The sequence below is a fragment of the Eutrigla gurnardus genome (genome assembly GCF_963514095.1).
Source record: "Eutrigla gurnardus genome assembly, chromosome: 4".
In the NCBI taxonomy this organism is placed as follows: Eukaryota; Metazoa; Chordata; class Actinopteri; order Perciformes; family Triglidae; genus Eutrigla; species Eutrigla gurnardus.
In genome coordinates, this window is record NC_139918.1 from 12,081,468 (window position 1) to 12,103,789 (window position 22,322).

General features: G+C 44.3%; 3 protein-coding genes across 3 annotated transcripts; all 3 read left to right on the forward strand.

Moving 5' to 3' along the window:
• Positions 1-1,689: 1,689 nt before the first annotated feature.
• Positions 1,690-6,858, forward strand: LOC311012448 (E3 ubiquitin/ISG15 ligase TRIM25-like; the record flags this gene model as incomplete). Its single annotated transcript, XM_084007910.1, has 2 exons — positions 1,690-3,282; positions 5,218-6,858. Exons 1-2 carry the CDS (start codon positions 1,771-1,773, stop codon positions 6,856-6,858), a joined length of 3,153 nt encoding a protein of 1,050 aa, XP_083864036.1. The 5' UTR covers positions 1,690-1,770.
• A 1,951-nt stretch (positions 6,859-8,809) lies between these two features.
• LOC311012449 (tripartite motif-containing protein 16-like) lies at positions 8,810-10,387 on the forward strand (the record flags this gene model as incomplete). Its single annotated transcript, XM_084007911.1, has 1 exon — positions 8,810-10,387. The coding sequence occupies exon 1, from the start codon at positions 8,825-8,827 to the stop codon at positions 10,385-10,387; it is 1,563 nt and encodes a 520-aa protein (XP_083864037.1). The 5' UTR covers positions 8,810-8,824.
• Positions 10,388-16,310: 5,923 nt separating this feature from the next.
• On the forward strand, positions 16,311-21,505 carry LOC311012450 (tripartite motif-containing protein 16-like; the record flags this gene model as incomplete). Its single annotated transcript, XM_084007912.1, has 2 exons — positions 16,311-17,201; positions 19,874-21,505. 2 exons carry the CDS (start codon positions 16,311-16,313, stop codon positions 21,503-21,505), a joined length of 2,523 nt encoding a protein of 840 aa, XP_083864038.1.
• Positions 21,506-22,322: the final 817 nt, after the last annotated feature.

The window sequence follows — 22,322 nt, forward strand, 5'->3', positions numbered from 1 at the left end:
TCCGTCTGGCTCTTGACTCTAGATCGTCACATTTTGCTGACAGGCTAGCATCTCTTTGCAACATGTAATGGAGGGCTCGTTCGTTTCTTTGCGTTCTATCTTCTGCGTCGCTCAACCTCTGTTCGTATTCGGTCACTCGTTGTTCCAATTTCGTCGTCCTTTCATCCACTTCAGCAAGTGCGGATTCTACTCTTGCTAAGGAGTTTTTAGTTTCTTTAGAGGCTTCGGCGTGTTCCTTTCTTAGCGTGCGCAGCTCAGCTAACACTGTCGCCATATTCTCTTCTTCCGCCTCCTTTGAATTCGGTTGTTCGTCTTTTTTCGGTAGTTTGCCCTTCTTCTCTGTCTCTTTTCGACTGCTGGCCATTGCGGTAGATTAATGTGAGCAATTTGTGCAGAAAATAAAATGTTTAATTGAGGTTTGGCTAGTTTTTAAGAGTTCTCCTCGGGGAGCTCAAGAATCAGGCTGCTACTCCAGCCATGACGTCACAGGAAGTCTACCCATTCAGCCATTTCAATACATAGCAGGAGTCATTTTGTCACATTTTCCCCATAAACTTAATTACACCACAATAGGCACTTATGTCCATTTGGATTTGGAGCTCTTTCTCTCTTTGAACAAGCCAATGGGGACGCTCCAACCGACCGACCAATGACCTCAAAGGGCCCGCCCCCACTCTGCTGCGGTCCAATCAAGTTCTGAATACCAGAAACCTTGGTAACCCCTCCCTCCATCTCCTGCTATAAAAACAGCTCGTCTCTGCCTGTTGGTCAGAGCTGCTGCTGACTTTGTTCAGAGAAACTCTTTGTTCACTGAGAGGTAGTGATGGGCAAGTGAAGCCTTATGAAGCACTGAGGCTTTCCTAGCAATTGTGTTGAAAAAGATTCAAAGCTTCAACGCTTCAGTGATGGTGACATCTGGTGGACAACTGAAGCCATAGCAACCTCTCAAGAGCGCGACTGAAGCTCTGACACCGTTTCAATCCCATGTCAACAATAAAAGTTTAGAAAAGACTGTGTGGTCATTAACGTGTTTTGTTCATTCATACTCGCCCATACTGTAACACATCCCATGCCAACGGATTAATCCAAATGATATGAAGGGTTAATGGTTGGTTAAGGGTTTATTTATTTGATCATGGTATGTGAACTCAGACAGATCGTGTTTGTATAATAAGTGTTTTACACCAGAGTCTCCTCTCACTCTCACTCTCAAAATCTCCAAATGTTCTCTCACTCTCACAATCTCCAAATGTTCTCTCACTCTCACTCTCCAAATATCCAAATATCCAACTCTCCTCTCACTCTCCAAATCTCCTCACAACCACATTTTGAGGAGTAATGATGCATGTTTTATAGCTTGTGTGGCATCAAACCACTCAAATCTTTAAAACCTGTCAAGCTGTCATAGGCTCACAAAGCATGAACACTACGAGCCAATGAAACACACTGACACACACTATGAGCCAATGACACGCACCGGCACACTATGAGCCAATGAAACGCTTCGAAACTTTTCGAAGCAACGAAGCACTTAGTGCTTCGGTCACGTGACGCTGGTGTTTTGATACAAGCTCCGACACAGTGGTTCGAACCGCTCCGCTTCAGGAAGAGCGACACAAGCTCCAAAGCCTCGGTATCATTTACCCATCACTACTGAGAGGAGAAATGGAACACAAAAGACTCAAACTGGACCAGGAAACCTTCTCTTGTTGCATCTGTTTGGATCTACTGAAGGACCCGGTGACTATTCCCTGTGGAAACAGCTACTGCATGAAGTGTATTGAAACCTACTGGGATAAGAAGGAGATCCACAGCTGCCCTCAGTGTAGGCAGACCTTTACACCGAGGCCCGTCCTGCTGAAAAACACCATGTTGGCAGTTTTGGTGGAGGAGCTGAAGAAGACTGGACTCCAAGCTGCTCCTGCTGGTCTCTGCTATGCTGGACCTGAAGATGTGGCCTGTGATTTCTGCACTGGGAGGAAACTGAAAGCCCTCAAGTCCTGTCTGGTGTGTCTGGCCTCTTACTGTGAGAAACACCTCCAGCCTCATTATGAATCACCAGCATTCAAGAAACATCAGCTGGTGGAGCCCTCCAACAAGCTCCAGGAGAACGTGTGCTCTCGTCATGATGAGGTGATGAAGATGTTCTGCCGTACTGATCAGCAGTCTATCTGTTATCTCTGCGCTGTGGAGGAACACAAAGGCCACGACACAGTCTCAGCTGCAGCAGAAAGGACTGAGAGGCAGAGAGAGTTGGATGTGAGTCGACTAAACATCCAGCAGAGAATCCAGGACAGAGACAAAGATGTGAAGCTGCTCCAACAGGAGGTGGAGGCTATCAACCACTCTGCTGATAAAGCAGTGGAGGACAGTGAGGTGGTGTTCACAGAGCTGATCCGTCTCATGGAGAAAAGACGCTCTGACGTGAAGCAGCAGGTCAGATCCCGGCAGGAAACTGAAGTGAGTCGAGTCACAGAGCTTCAGGAGAAGCTGGAGCAGGAGATCGGTAAGCTGAAGAGGAAAGACGCTGAGCTGGAGAAGCTCTCACACACAGAGGATCACAACCAGTTTCTACACGACTACCCGTCGCTGTCACCACTCGGTGAGTCCACACACTCATCCAGCATCAACACCCGTCCTCTGCGCAACTTTGAGGACGTGACAGCGGCTGTGTCAGCGGTCAGAGATGACCTGCATGATGTTCTGACAGAGAAATGGATGAAGGTCTTGGCTAAGGGGACTGATGTGGTTGTTTCACTGCCGCAACCAGAGCCCAGGACCAGAGCTGAATTCTTAAAATATTCATGTGCACTCACACTGGATCCAAACACGGCACACAGAGACTTGATATTATCTGAGGGGAACAGGAAAGTAACAATGACGGTACCAGGACAGACCGTTCGTAATCACAGAGACAGATTCCAAGATTGGAATCAGGTCCTGAGTAGAGAGAGTCTGACTGGACGCTGTTACTGGGAGGTGGAGAACACTGGGGGGTTAATTTCTATAGCAGTCGCATACAAGAGTAACATCAGAAAAGGTAACCTGCAAGAAGTTGGGTTTGGATACAGTGATAAATCTTGGGCATTAGCAAGTGACAATAAGAGATATGAACTCATTCACAACAAAGTCCTAACTCGCGTCTCAGGTCCTCCGTCCTCCAAAGTAGGAGTGTACCTGGATCACGGAGCAGGTATACTGTCCTTCTATAGGGTCTCCAAGACCATGACTCTCCTCCACAGAGTCCAGACCAGGTTCACTGAGCCTCTCCATGCTGGATTTTCTTTAGATTTCTGTTACGGGGAATCTGTTGTGCTCTGTAAACTCAAATAGACAGAAGTCAGTTAACAGTTGAATTCAGTCTTTTAACTCTTCAACCCATTGTGTCTCCATGTTTGCTGCAGATTGTTGGTTCTTCACTGCTCTGAGATCAGCTGTCAAACATGACCGTTGATCATGTTCATGATAAAAAAAAAAGTTATATTGGTACTGTAAACTACAATATTGGTATTTTGAAATTGAAACTGCAATAAATTTCTGAAAGCTCAATATTTTCGCACACATTTTTTCCCATTTTTGTTCATGAAGGGGTTTTTGTTTAATTTAGATATAATGAATCACATTAAGTACACAATGTGTAGTTAGCGATAACCTCATTTAGTCAGACTGGTTGAAGTGAAACAATATTTCCCAAGACTACAATCAAACCACAGACACTGAAATCCTTATGTCAAAAAAGGTAATTTTGTAAACTCAAAGAAAGCCATAAAACAAGTATTTTAATCCTTGGCCATGATGGGACACAATCTGGATTTGCATCATGTTTCACATTCACTTTGAATGTAAGGCATCACATTTTATTTGATTTATGGATTACATATAATTTCCCACTGATGATCAAACATGCCTCCTGACACAAACCAGAAAAAAATAGGAATTTTCAAAACTTCTGTCAAACTTCAGAATAACAGGTCACTGTGACAAGCAAAAGTCTTTGAAAATGGCAAATTTGTTCTGATATGGATAGTAGAGACTGCTGCCTGCATGTTGATGACATGAATGCAAACTGAGCAATTGATCCCTCTTGATTGGCTGGAGTTGCCTCGGTGGTCGTGGGAGAATTTCCCCAGTGGATTAGGCCTACTGGGTTTTTCACACTCACTTCCATTGATTGTTGTTGTGACTCATTGTATGCATGTATTTTTCATACATAATTATCACTTGATTGTCCGAACAAACATCGTTACATTTCAAAGGAGGTGACCAGAAAGTGAGTTGTTGTCAGTAGACGACTCTGCTTTTGTCTCAAAGAGGCTCACATTGATCAGCGACTGCAAACCTAAACTCCACTCACCACTTGCACCTGGACAACGACCTGAAGGAATTGTGCATTTTGAAAGAAAATGGGACAGTGTTGACACCAAGGAGGACTTTGTCCATCCTGGAGAGGGAGGTTAACTGGCTGGTCATGAGAAACCACTGGACTTTACCTGCTCAGCAGCAAACAGCAGACCCCAATCCAGAAGGACTCAAGGAACCAGATCTGCTTCTTTTGGTGACTGAATCCATCGATCTGTAGTATTGATACACTTTACTTGTGATGTCATTTCATTCATAGCATCCTCTCGTTTCACAACTAATCAACAGAAAGCACACTTCATTATTTGATCTGAAATGTAAATGTGTAAACATCACCTGACATAAAATCTTCAAATGTGGTCAACCTGAACTTCAGGAGATGGAAACATGAGAAAAAGTCCAAAACCAACCTCAACACTTCTATGAAACATGGCTGATATTATGTTGCACACTAAAATAAAACCTCTAATCAGTGAGAATCAAAAGGACAACAGCTAATAAAGAAATCCATTCAGCCATTTCAATACATAGCAGGAGTCATTTTGTCACATTTTCCCCATAAACTTAATTACACCACAATAGGCACTTATGTCCATTTGGATTTGGAGCTCTTTCTCTCTTTGAACGAGCCAATGGGGACGCTCCAACCGACCGACCAATGACCTCAAAGGGCCCGCCCCCACTCTGCTGCGGTCCAATCAAGTTCTGAATACCAGAAACCTTGGTAACCCCTCCCTCCATCTCCTGCTATAAAAACAGCTCGTCTCTGCCTGTTGGTCAGAGCTGCTGCTGACTTTGTTCAGAGAAACTCTTTGTTCACTGAGAGGAGAAATGGAACACAAAAGACTCAAACTGGACCGGGAAACCTTCTCTTGTTGCATCTGTTTGGATCTACTGAAGGACCCGGTGACTATTCCCTGTGGACACAGCTACTGCATGAAGTGTATTGAAACCTACTGGGATAATAAGGAGATCCACAGCTGCCCTCAGTGTAGGCAGACCTTTACACCGAGGCCCGTCCTGCTGAAAAACACCATGTTGGCAGTTTTGGTGGAGGAGCTGAAGAAGACTGGACTCCAAGCTGCTCCTGCTGGTCTCTGCTATGCTGGACCTGAAGATGTGGCCTGTGATTTCTGCACTGGGAGGAAACTGAAAGCCCTCAAGTCCTGTCTGGTGTGTCTGGCCTCTTACTGTGAGAAACACCTCCAGCCTCATTATGAATCACCAGCATTCAAGAAACATCAGCTGGTGGAGCCCTCCAACAAGCTCCAGGAGAACGTGTGCTCTCGTCATGATGAGGTGATGAAGATGTTCTGCCGTACTGATCAGCAGTCTATCTGTTATCTCTGCGCTGTGGAGGAACACAAAGGCCACGACACAGTCTCAGCTGCAGCAGAAAGGACTGAGAGGCAGAGAGAGTTGGATGTGAGTCGACTAAACATCCAGCAGAGAATCCAGGACAGAGACAAAGATGTGAAGCTGCTCCAACAGGAGGTGGATGCTATCAACCACTCTGCTGATAAAGCAGTGGAGGACAGTGAGGTGATGTTCACTGAGCTGATCCGTCTCATGGAGAAAAGACGCTCTGACGTGAAGCAGCAGGTCAGATCCCGGCAGGAAACTGAATTGAGTCGAGTCACAGAGCTTCAGGAGAAGCTGGAGCAGGAGATCGGTGAGCTGAAGAGGAAAGACGCTGAGCTGGAGAAGCTCTCACACACAGAGGATCACAACCAGTTTCTACACGACTACCCGTCGCTGTCACCACTCGGTGAGTCCACACACTCATCCAGCATCAACACCCGTCCTCTGCGCAACTTTGAGGACGTGACAGCGGCTGTGTCAGCGGTCAGAGATGACCTGCATGATGTTCTGACAGAGAAATGGATGAAGGTCTTAGCTAAAGGGACTGATGTGGTTGTTTCACTGCCGCAACCAGAGCCCAGGACCAGAGCTGAATTCTTAAAATATTCATGTGCACTCACACTGGATCCAAACACGGCACACAGAGACTTGATATTATCTGAGGGGAACAGGAAAGTAGCAATGACGGTACCAGGACAGACCGTTCGTAATCACAGAGACAGATTCCAAGATTGGAATCAGGTCCTGAGTAGAGAGAGTCTGACTGGACGCTGTTACTGGGAGGTGGAGAACACTGGGGGGTTAATTTCTATAGCAGTCGCATACAAGAGTAACATCAGAAAAGGTAACCTGCAAGAAGTTGGGTTTGGATACAGTGATAAATCTTGGGCATTAGCAAGTGACAATAAGAGATATGAACTCATTCACAACAAAGTCCTGACTCGCGTCTCAGGTCCTCCATCCTCCAAAGTAGGAGTGTACCTGGATCACGGAGCAGGTATACTGTCCTTCTATAGGGTCTCCAAGACCATGACTCTCCTCTACAGAGTCCAGACCAGGTTCACTGAGCCTCTCCATGCTGGATTTTCTTTAGATTTCTGTTATGGGGAATCTGTTGTGCTCTGTAAACTCAAATAGACAGAAGTCAGTTAAGAGTTGAATTCAGTCTTTTAACTCTTCAACCCATTGTGTCTCCATGTTTGCTGCGGATTGTTGGTTCTTCACTGCTCTGAGATCAGTAGTCAAACATGACAGTTGATCATGTTCATGATTAAAAAAAAAAGTTATATTGGTACTGTAAACTACAATATTGGTATTTTGAAATTGAAACTGCAATAAATTCTCTGAAAGCTCAATATTTTCGCACACATTTTTTCCCATTTTTGTTCATGAAGGGGTTTTTGTTTAATTTAGATATAATGAATCACATTAAGTACACAATGTGTAGTTAGCGATAACCTCATTTAGTCAGTCTGGTTGAAGTAAAACAATATTTCCCAAGACTACAATCAAACCACAGACACTGAAATCCTTATGTCAAAAAAGGTAATTTTGTAAACTCAAAGATAAGCCATAAAACAAGTATTTTTATTCCTTGGCCATGATGGGACACAATCTGGATTTGCGTCATGTTTCACATTCACTTTGAATGTAAGGCATCACATTATATTTGATTTATGGATTACATATAATTTCCCACTGAGGATCAAACATGCCTCCTGACACAAACCAGAAAAAAATAGGAATTTTCAAAACTTCTGTCAAACTTCAGAATAACAGATCACTGTGACAAGCAAAAGTCTTTGAAAATGGCAAATTTGTTCTGATATGGATAGTAGAGACTGCTGCCTGCATGTTGATGACATGAATGCAAACTGAGCATTTGATCCCTCTTGATTGGCTGGAGTTGCCTCGGTGGTCGTGGGAGAATTTCCCCAGTGGATTAGGCCTACTGGGTTTTTCACACTCACTTCCATTGATTGTTGTTGTGACTCATTGTATGCATGTATTTTTCATACATAATTATCACTTGATTGTCCGAACAAACATCGTTACATTTCAAAGGAGGTGACCAGAAAGTGAGTTGTTGTCAGTAGACGACTCTGCTTTTGTCTCAAAGAGGCTCACATTGATCAGCGACTGCAAACCTAAACTCCACTCACCACTTGCACCTGGACAACGACCTGAAGGAATTGTGCATTTTGAAAGAAAATGGGACAGTGTTGACACCAAGGAGGACTTTGTCCATCCTGGAGAGGGAGGGTTACTGGCTGGTCATGAGAAACCACTGGACTTTACCTGCTCAGCAGCAAACAGCAGACCCCAATCCAGAAGGACTCAAGGAACCAGATCTGCTTCTTTTGGTGACTGAATCCATCGATCTGTAGTATTGATACACTTTACTTGTGATGTAATTTCATTCATAGCATCCTCTCGTTTCACAACTAATCAACAGAAAGCACACTTCATTATTTGATCTGAAATGTAAATGTGTAAACATCACCTGACATAAAATCTTCAAATGTGGTCAACCTGAACTTCAGGAGATGGAAACATGAGAAAAAGTCCAAAACCAACCTCAACACTTCTATGAAACATGGCTGATATTATGTTGCACACTAAAATAAAACCTCTAATCAGTGAGAATCAAAAGGACAACAGCTAATAAAGAAATCCATTCACCCATTTCAATACATAGCAGGAGTCATTTTGTCACATTTTCCCCATAAACTTAATTACACCACAATAGGCACTTATGTCCATTTGGATTTGGAGCTCTTTCTCTCTTTGAACGAGCCAATGGGGACGCTCCAACCGACCGACCAATGACCTCAAAGGGCCCGCCCCCACTCTGCTGCGGTCCAATCAAGTTCTGAATACCAGAAACCTTGGTAACCCCTCCCTCCATCTCCTGCTATAAAAACAGCTCGTCTCTGCCTGTTGGTCAGAGCTGCTGCTGACTTTGTTCAGAGAAACTCTTTGTTCACTGAGAGGAGAAATGGAACACAAAAGACTCAAACTGGACCAGGAAACCTTCTCTTGTTGCATCTGTTTGGATCTACTGAAGGACCCGGTGACTATTCCCTGTGGAAACAGCTACTGCATGAAGTGTATTGAAACCTACTGGGATAAGAAGGAGATCCACAGCTGCCCTCAGTGTAGGCAGACCTTTACACCGAGGCCCGTCCTGCTGAAAAACACCATGTTGGCAGTTTTGGTGGAGGAGCTGAAGAAGACTGGACTCCAAGCTGCTCCTGCTGGTCTCTGCTATGCTGGACCTGAAGATGTGGCCTGTGATTTCTGCACTGGGAGGAAACTGAAAGCCCTCAAGTCCTGTCTGGTGTGTCTGGCCTCTTACTGTGAGAAACACCTCCAGCCTCATTATGAATCACCAGCATTCAAGAAACATCAGCTGGTGGAGCCCTCCAACAAGCTCCAGGAGAACATGTGCTCTCGTCATGATGAGGTGATGAAGATGTTCTGCCGTACTGATCAGCAGTCTATCTGTTATCTCTGCGCTGTGGAGGAACACAAAGGCCACGACACAGTCTCAGCTGCAGCAGAAAGGACTGAGAGGCAGAGAGAGTTGGATGTGAGTCGACTAAACATCCAGCAGAGAATCCAGGACAGAGACAAAGATGTGAAGCTGCTCCAACAGGAGGTGGAGGCTATCAACCACTCTGCTGATAAAGCAGTGGAGGACAGTGAGGTGATGTTCACTGAGCTGATCCGTCTCATGGAGAAAAGACGCTCTGACGTGAAGCAGCAGGTCAGATCCCGGCAGGAAACTGAAGTGAGTCGAGTCACAGAGCTTCAGGAGAAGCTGGAGCAGGAGATCAGTGAGCTGAAGAGGAAAGACGCTGAGCTGGAGAAGCTCTCACACACAGAGGATCACAACCAGTTTCTACACGACTACCCGTCGCTGTCACCACTCGGTGAGTCCACACACTCATCCAGCATCAACACCCGTCCTCTGCGCAACTTTGAGGACGTGACAGCGGCTGTGTCAGCGGTCAGAGATGACCTGCATGATGTTCTGACAGAGAAATGGATGAAGGTCTTAGCTAAGGGGACTGATGTGGTTGTTTCACTGCCGCAACCAGAGCCCAGGACCAGAGCTGAATTCTTAAAATATTCATGTGCACTCACACTGGATCCAAACACGGCACACAGAGACTTGATATTATCTGAGGGGAACAGGAAAGTAACAATGACGGTACCGGGACAGACCGTTCGTAATCACAGAGACAGATTCCAAGATTGGAATCAGGTCCTGAGTAGAGAGAGTCTGACTGGACGCTGTTACTGGGAGGTGGAGAACACTGGGGGGTTAATTTCTATAGCAGTCGCATACAAGAGTAACATCAGAAAAGGTAACCTGCAAGAAGTTGGGTTTGGATACAGTGATAAATCTTGGGCATTAGCAAGTGACAATAAGAGATATGAACTCATTCACAACAAAGTCCTAACTCGCGTCTCAGGTCCTCCGTCCTCCAAAGTAGGAGTGTACCTGGATCACGGAGCAGGTATACTGTCCTTCTATAGGGTCTCCAAGACCATGACTCTCCTCCACAGAGTCCAGACCTTGTTCACTGAGCCTCTCCATGCTGGATTTTCTTTAGATTTCTGTTACGGGGAATCTGTTGTGCTCTGTAAACTCAAATAGACAGAGGTCAGTTAACAGTTGAATTCAGTCTTTTAACTCTTCAACCCATTGTGTCTCCATGTTTGCTGCAGATTGTTGGTTCTTCACTGCTCTGAGATCAGCTGTCAAACATGACCGTTGATCATGTTCATGAAAAAAAAAAAGTTATATTGGTACTGTAAACTACAATATTGGTATTTTGAAATTGAAACTGCAATACATTTCTGAAAGCTCAATATTTTCGCACACATTTTTTTCCATTTTTGTTCATGAAGGGGTTTTTGTTTAATTTAGATATAATGAATCACATTAAGTACACAATGTGTAGTTAGCGATAACCTCATTTAGTCAGACTGGTTGAAGTAAAACAATATTTCCCAAGACTACAATCAAACCACAGACACTGAAATCCTTATGTCAAAAAAGGCAATTTTGTAAACTCAAAGATAAGCCATAAAACAAGTATTTTAATCCTTGGCCATGATGGGAGACAATCTGGATTTGCATCATGTTTCACATTCACTTTGAATGTAAAGCATCACATTTTATTTGATTTATGGATTACATATAATTTCCCACGGAGGATCAAACATGCCTCCTGACACAAACCAGAAAAAAATAGGAATTTTCAAAACTTCTGTCAAACTTCAGAATAACAGGTCACTGTGACAAGCAAAAGTCTTTGAAAATGGCAAATTTGTTCTGATATGGATAGTAGAGACTGCTGCCTGCATGTTGATGACATGAATGCAAACTGAGCAATTGATCCCTCTTGATTGGCTGGAGTTGCCTCGGTGGTCGTGGGAGAATTTCCCCAGTGGATTAGGCCTACTGGGTTTTTCACACTCACTTCCATTGATTGTTGTTGTGACTCATTGTATGCATGTATTTTTCATACATAATTATCACTTGATTGTCCGAACAAACATCGTTACATTTCAAAGGAGGTGACCAGAAAGTGAGTTGTTGTCAGTAGACGACTCTGCTTTTGTCTCAAAGAGGCTCACATTGATCAGCGACTGCAAACCTAAACTCTACTCACCACTTGCACCTGGACAACGACCTGAAGGAATTGTGCATTTTGAAAGAAAATGGGACAGTGTTGACACCAAGGAGGACTTTGTCCATCCTGGAGAGGGAGGTTAACTGGCTGGTCATGAGAAACCACTGGACTTTACCTGCTCAGCAGCAAACAGCAGACCCCAATCCAGAAGGACTCAAGGAACCAGATCTGCTTCTTTTGGTGACTGAATCCATCGATCTGTAGTATTGATACACTTTACTTGTGATGTCATTTCATTCATAGCATCCTCTCGTTTCACAACTAATCAACAGAAAGCACACTTCATTATTTGATCTGAAATGTAAATGTGTAAACATCACCTGACATAAAATCTTCAAATGTGGTCAACCTGAACTTCAGGAGATGGAAACATGAGAAAAAGTCCAAAACCAACCTCAACACTTCTATGAAACATGACTGATACTATGTTGCACACTAAAATAAAACCTCTAATCAGTGAGAATCAAAAGGACAACAGCTAATAAAGAAATCCATTCAGCCATTTCAATACATAGCAGGAGTCATTTTGTCACATTTTCCCCATAAACTTAATTTCACCACAATAGGCACTTATGTCCATTTGGATTTGGAGCTCTTTCTCTCTTTGAACAAGCCAATGGGGACGCTCCAACCGACCGACCAATGACCTCAAAGGGCCCGCCCCGACTCTGCTGCGGTCCAATCAAGTTCTGAATACCAGAAACCTTGGTAACCCCTCCCTCCATCTCCTGCTATAAAGACAGCTCGTCTCTGCCTGTTGGTCAGAGAAAAAGAGCAAGAATAGAGTCTGCAGAAAACCATCACCTTACACCGGTTGTAATAGAAAACTACAAAACCCTAGACATCTCCTTTACAACCAACTTATCCATTAGCAAAGAAATACAAAAACACAAGCCACAAATCCAACTTCAAAAACTGGTCCACATGCGAAATGGCAATCTCCTCATCTTCCCTAAGGATATCCCCTCCCTGAACAGTCTTCTGTCACCATGGCCTGAAGGAGCCTTCAACGGCGCACACTTCACCTGCAGACTAGCACGCAAACAAGGCACTAAAACATCTGACACCCTTGTAAAACTACTGGTCATCAAAGGCATCAACACCAACATCACAGAAGCACAAGTGAAAGAAGAACTGGAAAAACAAGGCATCAAAATCACCAGACTACACAGAATCATAAGTAGAAATACTCAGCAGCCAACCACTTTCCTCAAAATCCACCTCACCAACCCAGACCAAGCTGCCGGCCTTCTACACGAAGGATTCTACATGGACCTATTTCAGTATCGAGTGGAGAAGGCACGGCCCCCACCCACCATCAAACAATGTTTCAAATGTCAACAGTTCAATCACATATCCATCAACTGCAATAACCCGGTTGTCTGCCTGAGATGCGGAGAAAATCACCACCACAAAACCTGCACCAAGGAAAAACATGAAGCCAAGTGTGCTAACTGTGCAGGCGAACATTCTGCCGCCTCCAAGGCCTGCCCAATCTACCTGTCAAACATGACTCCACTTGCCAATAAGCCAGCACCCCCTGGAAAATCAACCAACCCCTCCAGCCTGCATCCCAGAGACAGCACTCATCTTGTTCATCTCCGAGATGACCTGAAAAAACTGGCCATGGACGACACTAAAATTGAAGAAGTCATCAAAAGCATCAGGAAACACACAAACTACAGTTCATGAACAAAACCCTCCCACCAAGAACACCACACCGGTTTTTCCACCATAATTCTCATCATGACACTCTGCACCTTTTTACATCTAAACATCAGGGGAATGAGAGGAAATAAAGAAGAACTAATCCAACTGCTAAATGACAAAAACATCTCTGTAGCTTCCATAAACGAAACACTTTTATCAACCAAATCACGGATCAATATTCCCGGATACTTTATCATCAGAAAAGAGCGACAGACAGGACATGGAGGAGTAGCCATCTTAATCAAGAAAAACATTGAATACAGTGAAATGGATTTTGGTCTCACATCAGAAGAACTCAACGGAAACGAATATGTTGCAATAAAAATGAAAACGCACTTAAATCACTCCATCACAGTCATCAGCATCTATTGTCCCCCGGGAATAAAACCCTCTGCAAACCTGTTACAAGCTGTATCCACCTCCAGCCACACCCTCATCATGGGAGACTTCAATGCCAAACACGTTGATTTCTACTGTAATAAAACAAACACAAGTGGCAGAATACTCAAACAGATCCTCACTGACACCAACTTAATAATCATCAATACAAATGAACCCACTTACATATCTCCATCAACTGGCAACTCGGATATCCTGGACCTCATTATATGCTCCCCGGACCTGGCTTCCAAACTCCATGAGTTCTCCACCACCAGCCACCTCTCCAGCGACCACCTACCTGTCCTCACCACATTCTCTTTTCAGCTACAAGCCTCCAACAAGAACAAACACAACTACAAAACAGCAGACTGGGAAAAATACAGATCAAACATTGAAGACAAACTGAAGAACATCACTCTCATCACCACCCCTCAACACCTGGACCAACAAGCATCACTTCTAAGTCAAATTCTCACCCAAGCCAGAGAGGAAACCATATCCCTACAATCTGCAAAACCACCGAAACAGACATTACCTGCTCACCTCCTCCAACTCATCAGGCAGAAAAGGAAGCTGCGACGAGATTTCATCAGGTTCAGGTCACCCCACATCAAAACTGAACTAAATAGACTGCAAAGCACTATCAAAACACAACTCACCCTCCACCGACAGAGAACATGGAACACATTCTACAGAAAACTCGACCAAGACACAAACCCCCGGACATTCTGGCAAAAAATAAACAACCTAAACGGAGACCCAGAGACCAATAACACACCACCACTCAAATCATCAGGAACAATAATCAATAACAACACCGAAAAGGCCACACTCTTCCGAAAACACCTGGAAAACATTCACTCTTGTCCAACAGACCCCCATTTTGACAATGAGTGGAAAGATCTGGTTGATAATGAAATAGCAAAACACAACATAAAACAGACAAACACTGCCAACTTCACTACAGAGCACCAACCCCTCACAAAACCAGTCACCATGCCGGAAATACAACTGCACCTAAAGAAAATGAAAAACAAAGCACCAGGAGAAGATAATGTCGACACCACACTAATAAAACAAGCACCAGCCACCTACCTTCAGCACCTTGGACAACTCTTCTCCACCTGCCTCTCCACTGGTCATTTCCCCTCACCATGGAAAGTTGCATTAGTCATCATGATTCATAAACCCGGAAAAGATCCACACAACACCACAAGTTACCGCCCCATAAGCCTTCTCAGCCACATAGGGAAATTATTTGAAAGAATCCTCACCTCACGTCTCACCAACCACATCGACTCAATGGGCCTCCTGGGAATTCACCAAGCCGGTTTCAGGAAAGGGAGAGCAACCACAGACAACATTCTCAGACTATCAGAAGACATCCACAGAAACTTCAACAAAAAAGAAATAACCCTGGCAATATTCTTCGACATTGAAAAAGCATTCGACAAAGTATGGCACAACGGACTCAAATACAGACTACTGGACACCAACCTCAAACTGCCACAACCCACCCAATCCATCATTTCAAGCTTTCTGGATAACCGTCAAATCAAAGTGAAAGTTGCTTCCACAATCTCAACATCTTTCACCCCCCAAGCAGGAGTTCCACAGGGTGCAGTTTTGAGCCCACTATTATTCCTCATATACATTTCTGACATCTACTACCCCACAGCCACCATAGCCAAAGTCTCACAGTTTGCAGATGACCTCTGTTACTGGTCCAGCTCAAAACGCCCACACCTAGCAGCCAAGAAACTCCAAACATGCATCGCTGAAATAGAAACCTGGACAAACATGTGGAGAATCAAACTGAACCCTGTCAAGACCCAATGCATCCTCTTCACCAAAAACCCACACCTGCAGACCAACAACATCAACTTGTCACTCAACAATCACCAAATCAATACCAGCAAAGACGCAACGTTCCTCGGTGTAACATTCCAAAACAATATGACCTGGACCAAACACATCAATAACCTGGAACAAAAAGCAAACAACAGACTCAACCACCTCAAAGGCCTCTGTGGAAAACATGGCGCATCACCATCAACAGTCATTAAAGTTTACCTGGCATACATCAGACCACTCTTTGAATACTCCGTCCCCGCCTGGATCACCCTCTCCGACAACCAGCTACAACGACTACAAGTCATTCAAAACAAAGCACTGAAACTGGCTCACAGACTCCCATCTTACATCAGCAACCATTACATCCACACCATAACTGGCATTCAGACTGTCAGAAAGAGACACCAAGTCATAGCACGGAAATACATGAGAACAGCAATAAACAACCCTTCACTCCAGAAAACCATACAGGAAGCACACACCATAGTTTATACCCCCATGTCATTCATGCTGCAGCTGGCCAAAGACCCCCACTTACAGACCCCCCAAAGCTCCCAGAACTGAATTAATGAATTTGTAGATCACTTCTCCTAACATCACACCACATGCAAACATACACACACACACACACACACACACACACACACACACACACACACACACACACACAGTAATGTAAATAATATGCACACACGGTGTTTGGTTTATTGTTATTTTTATTTGTTTATTTGTGCCTTGGTCTTCATGTGTTAAAACCTCACGAGTCCTTTGCCTCCTCCCACCTCTCCGCCCCCCTCCTGACATCAAAAATTATGGGTAGAAAAGGGCACAAGCCCTGAGCTATCCCTCCAGGATCATGACTCTTTAGCCTTAGCCTGTTGGTCAGAGCTGCTGCTGACTTTGTTCAGAGAAACTCTTTGTTCACTGAGAGGAGAAATGGAACACAAAAGACTCAAACTGGACCAGGAAACCTTCTCTTGTTGCATCTGTTTGGATCTACTGAAGGACCCGGTGACTATTCCCTGTGGAAACAGCTACTGCATGAAGTGTATTGAAACCTACTGGGATAAGAAGGAGATCCACAGCTGCCCTCAGTGTAGGCAGACCTTTACACCGAGGCCTGTCCTGCTGAAAAACACCATGTTGGCAGTTTTGGTGGAGGAGCTGAAGAAGACTGGACTCCAAGCTGCTCCTGCTGGTCTCTGCTATGCTGGACCTGAAGATGTGGCCTGTGATTTCTGCACTGGGAGGAAACTGAAAGCCCTCAAGTCCTGTCTGGTGTGTCTGGCCTCTTACTGTGAGAAACACCTCCAGCCTCATTATGAATCACCAGCATTCAAGAAACATCAGCTGGTGGAGCCCTCCAACAAGCTCCAGGAGAACGTGTGCTCTCGTCATGACGAGGTGATGAAGATGTTCTGCCGTACTGATCAGCAGTCTATCTGTTATCTCTGCGCTGTGGAGGAACATAAAGGCCACGACACAGTCTCAGCTGCAGCAGAAAGGACTGAGAGGCAGAGAGAGTTGGATGTGAGTCGACTAAACATCCAGCAGAGAATCCAGGACAGAGACAAAGATGTGAAGCTGCTCCAACAGGAGGTGGAGGCTATCAACCACTCTGCTGATAAAGCAGTGGAGGACAGTGAGGTGATGTTCACAGAGCTGATCCGTCTCATGGAGAAAAGACGCTCTGACGTGAAGCAGCAGGTCAGATCCCGGCAGGAAACTGAATTGAGTCGAGTCACAGAGCTTCAGGAGAAGCTGGAGCAGGAGATCAGTGAGCTGAAGAGGAAAGACGCTGAGCTGGAGAAGCTCTCACACACAGAGGATCACAACCAGTTTCTACACGACTACCCGTCGCTGTCACCACTCGGTGAGTCCACACACTCATCCAGCATCAACACCCGTCCTCTGCGCAACTTTGAGGACGTGACAGCGGCTGTGTCAGCGGTCAGAGATGACCTGCATGATGTTCTGACAGAGAAATGGATGAAGGTCTTAGCTAAAGGGACTGATGTGGTTGTTTCACTGCCGCAACCAGAGCCCAGGACCAGAGCTGAATTCTTAAAATATTCATGTGCACTCACACTGGATCCAAACACGGCACACAGAGACTTGATATTATCTGAGGGGAAGAGGAAAGTAACAATGACGGTACCAGGACAGACCGTTCGTAATCACAGAGACAGATTCCAAGATTGGAATCAGGTCCTGAGTAGAGAGAGTCTGACTGGACGCTGTTACTGGGAGGTGGAGAACACTGGGGGGTTAATTTCTATAGCAGTCGCATACAAGAGTAACATCAGAAAAGGTAACCTGCAAGAAGTTGGGTTTGGATACAGTGATAAATCTTGGGCATTAGCAAGTGACAATAAGAGATATGAACTCATTCACAACAAAGTCCTAACTCGCGTCTCAGGTCCTCCGTCCTCCAAAGTAGGAGTGTACCTGGATCACGGAGCAGGTATACTGTCCTTCTATAGGGTCTCCAAGACCATGACTCTCCTCCACAGAGTCCAGACCAGGTTCACTGAGCCTCTCCATGCTGGATTTTCTTTAGATTTCTGTTACGGGGAATCTGTTGTGCTCTGTAAACTCAAATAGACAGAAGTCAGTTAACAGTTGAATTCAGTCTTTTAACTCTTCAACCCATTGTGTCTCCATGTTTGCTGCAGATTGTTGGTTCTTCACTGCTCTGAGATCAGCTGTCAAACATGACAGTTGATCATGTTCATGATTTAAAAAAAAAGTTATATTGGTACTGTAAACTACAATATTGGTATTTTGAAATTGAAACTGCAATAAATTTCTGAAAGCTCAATATTTTCGCACACATTTTTTCCCATTTTTGTTCATGAAGGGGTTTTTGTTTAATTTAGATATAATGAATCACATTAAGTACACAATGTGTAGTTAGCGATAACCTCATTTAGTCAGACTGGTTGAAGTAAAACAATATTTCCCAAGACTACAATCAAACCACAGACACTGAAATCCTTATGTCAAAAAAGGCAATTTTGTAAACTCAAAGATAAGCCATAAAACAAGTATTTTTATTCCTTGGCCATGATGGGACACAATCTGGATTTGCATCATGTTTCACATTCACTTTGAATGTAAGGCATCACATTTTATTTGATTTATGGATTACATATCATTTCCCACTGAGGATCAAACATGCCTCCTGACACAAACCAGAAAAAAATAGGAATTTTCAAAACTTCTGTCAAACTTCAGAATAACAGGTCACTGTGACAAGCAAAAGTCTTTGAAAATGGCAAATTTGTTCTGATATGGATAGTAGAGACTGCTGCCTGCATGTTGATGACATGAATGCAAACTGAGCAATTGATCCCTCTTGATTGGCTGGAGTTGCCTCGGTGGTCGTGGGAGAATTTCCCCAGTGGATTAGGCCTACTGGGTTTTTCACACTCACTTCCATTGATTGTTGTTGTGACTCATTGTATGCATGTATTTTTCATACATAATTATCACTTGATTGTCCGAACAAACATCGTTACATTTCAAAGGAGGTGACCAGAAAGTGAGTTGTTGTCAGTAGACGACTCTGCTTTTGTCTCAAAGAGGCTCACATTGATCAGCGACTGCAAACCTAAACTCCACTCACCACTTGCACCTGGACAACGACCTGAAGGAATTGTGCATTTTGAAAGAAAATGGGACAGTGTTGACACCAAGGAGGACTTTGTCCATCCTGGAGAGGGAGGTTAACTGGCTGGTCATGAGAAACCACTGGACTTTACCTGCTCAGCAGCAAACAGCAGACCCCAATCCAGAAGGACTCAAGGAACCAGATCTGCTTCTTTTGGTGACTGAATCCATCGATCTGTAGTATTGATACACTTTACTTGTGATGTCATTTCATTCATAGCATCCTCTCGTTTCACAACTAATCAACAGAAAGCACACTTCATTATTTGATCTGAAATGTAAATGTGTAAACATCACCTGACATAAAATCTTCAAATGTGGTCAACCTGAACTTCAGGAGATGGAAACATGAGAAAAAGTCCAAAACCAACCTCAACACTTCTATGAAACATGACTGATATTATGTTGCACACTAAAATAAAACCTCTAATCAGTGAGAATCAAAAGGACAACAGCTAATAAAGAAATCCATTCAGCCATTTCAATACATAGCAGGAGTCATTTTGTCACATTTTCCCCATAAACTTAATTTCACCACAATAGGCACTTATGTCCATTTGGATTTGGAGCTCTTTCTCTCTTTGAACGAGCCAATGGGGACGCTCCAACCGACCGACCAATGACCTCAAAGGGCCCGCCCCCACTCTGCTGCGGTCCAATCAAGTTCTGAATACCAGAAACCTTGGTAACCCCTCCCTCCATCTCCTGCTATAAAACAGCTCGTCTTGACCTGTTGGTCAGAGCTGCTGCTGACTTTGTTCAGAGAAACTCTTTGTTCACTGAGAGGAGAAATGGAACACAAAAGACTCAAACTGGACCAGGAAACCTTGTCTTGTTGCATCTGTTTGGATCTACTGAAGGACCCGGTGACTATTCCCTGTGGAAACAGCTACTGCATGAAGTGTATTGAAACCTACTGGGATAAGAAGGAGATCCACAGCTGCCCTCAGTGTAGGCAGACCTTTACACCGAGGCCTGTCCTGCTGAAAAACACCATGTTGGCAGTTTTGGTGGAGGAGCTGAAGAAGACTGGACTCCAAGCTGCTTCTGCTGGTCTCTGCTATGCTGGACCTGAAGAGGTGGCCTGTGATTTCTGCACTGGGAGGAAACTGAAAGCCCTCAAGTCCTGTCTGGTGTGTCTGGCCTCTTACTGTGAGAAACACCTCCAGCCTCATTATGAATCACCAGCATTCAAGAAACACCAGCTGGTGGAGCCCTCCAACAAGCTCCAGGAGAACGTGTGCTCTCGTCATGATGAGGTGATGAAGATGTTCTGCCGTACTGATCAGCAGTCTATCTGTTATCTCTGCGCTGTGGAGGAACACAAAGGCCACGACACAGTCTCAGCTGCAGCAGAAAGGACTGAGAGGCAGAGAGAGTTGGATGTGAGTCGACTAAACATCCAGCAGAGAATCCAGGACAGAGACAAAGATGTGAAGCTGCTCCAACAGGAGGTGGAGGCTATCAACCACTCTGCTGATAAAGCAGTGGAGGACAGTGAGGTGATGTTCACAGAGCTGATCCGTCTCATGGAGAAAAGACGCTCTGACGTGAAGCAGCAGGTCAGATCCCGGCAGGAAACTGAAGTGAGTCGAGTCACAGAGCTTCAGGAGAAGCTGGAGCAGGAGATCAGTGAGCTGAAGAGGAAAGACGCTGAGCTGGAGAAGCTCTCACACACAGAGGATCACAACCAGTTTCTACACTACTACCCATCGCTGTCACCACTCGGTGAGTCCACACACTCATCCAGCATCAACACCCGTCCTCTGCGCAACTTTGAGGACGTGACAGCGGCTGTGTCAGCGGTCAGAGATGACCTGCATGATGTTCTGACAGAGAAATGGATGAAGGTCTTAGCTAAAGGGACTGGTGTGGTTGTTTCACTGCCGCAACCAGAGCCCAGGACCAGAGCTGAATTCTTAAAATATTCATGTGCACTCACACTGGATCCAAACACGGCACACAGAGACTTGATATTATCTGAGGGGAAGAGGAAAGTAACAATGACGGTACCAGGACAGACCGTTCGTAATCACAGAGACAGATTCCAAGATTGGAATCAGGTCCTGAGTAGAGAGAGTCTGACTGGACGCTGTTACTGGGAGGTGGAGAACACTGGGGGGTTAATTTCTATAGCAGTCGCATACAAGAGTAACATCAGAAAAGGTAACCTGCAAGAAGTTGGGTTTGGATACAGTGATAAATCTTGGGCATTAGCAAGTGACAATAAGAGATATGAACTCATTCACAACAAAGTCCTAACTCGCGTCTCAGGTCCTCCGTCCTCCAAAGTAGGAGTGTACCTGGATCACGGAGCAGGTATACTGTCCTTCTATAGGGTCTCCAAGACCATGACTCTCCTCCACAGAGTCCAGACCAGGTTCACTGAGCCTCTCCATGCTGGATTTTCTTTAGATTTCTGTTACGGGGAATCTGTTGTGCTCTGTAAACTCAAATAGACAGAAGTCAGTTAACAGTTGAATTCAGTCTTTTAACTCTTCAACCCATTGTGTCTCCATGTTTGCTGCAGATTGTTGGTTCTTCACTGCTCTGAGATCAGCTGTCAAACATGACAGTTGATCATGTTCATGATTTAAAAAAAAAGTTATATTGGTACTGGAAACTACAATATTGGTATTTTGAAATTGAAACTGCAATAAATTTCTGAAAGCTCAATATTTTCGCACACATTTTTGTTCATGAAGGGGTTTTTGTTTAATTTAGATATAATGAATCACATTAAGTACACAATGTGTAGTTAGCGATAACCTCATTTAGTCAGACTGGTTGAAGTAAAACAATATTTCCCAAGACTACAATCAAACCACAGACACTGAAATCCTTATGTCAAAAAAGGCAATTTTGTAAACTCAAAGAAAGCCATAAAACAAGTATTTTTATTCCTTGGCCATGATGGGACACAATCTGGATTTGCATCATGTTTCACATTCACTTTGAATGTAAGGCATCACATTTTATTTGATTTATGGATTACATATAATTTCCCACTGAGGATCAAACATGCCTCCTGACACAAACCAGAAAAAAATAGGAATTTTCAAAACTTCTGTCAAACTTCAGAATAACAGGTCACTGTGACAAGCAAAAGTCTTTGAAAATGGCAAAATTGTTCTGATATGGATAGTAGAGACTGCTGCCTGCATGTTGATGACATGAATGCAAACTGAGCAATTGATCCCTCTTGATTGGCTGGAGTTGCCTCGGTGGTTGTGGGAGAATTTCCCCAGTGGATTAGGCCTACTGGGTTTTTCACAC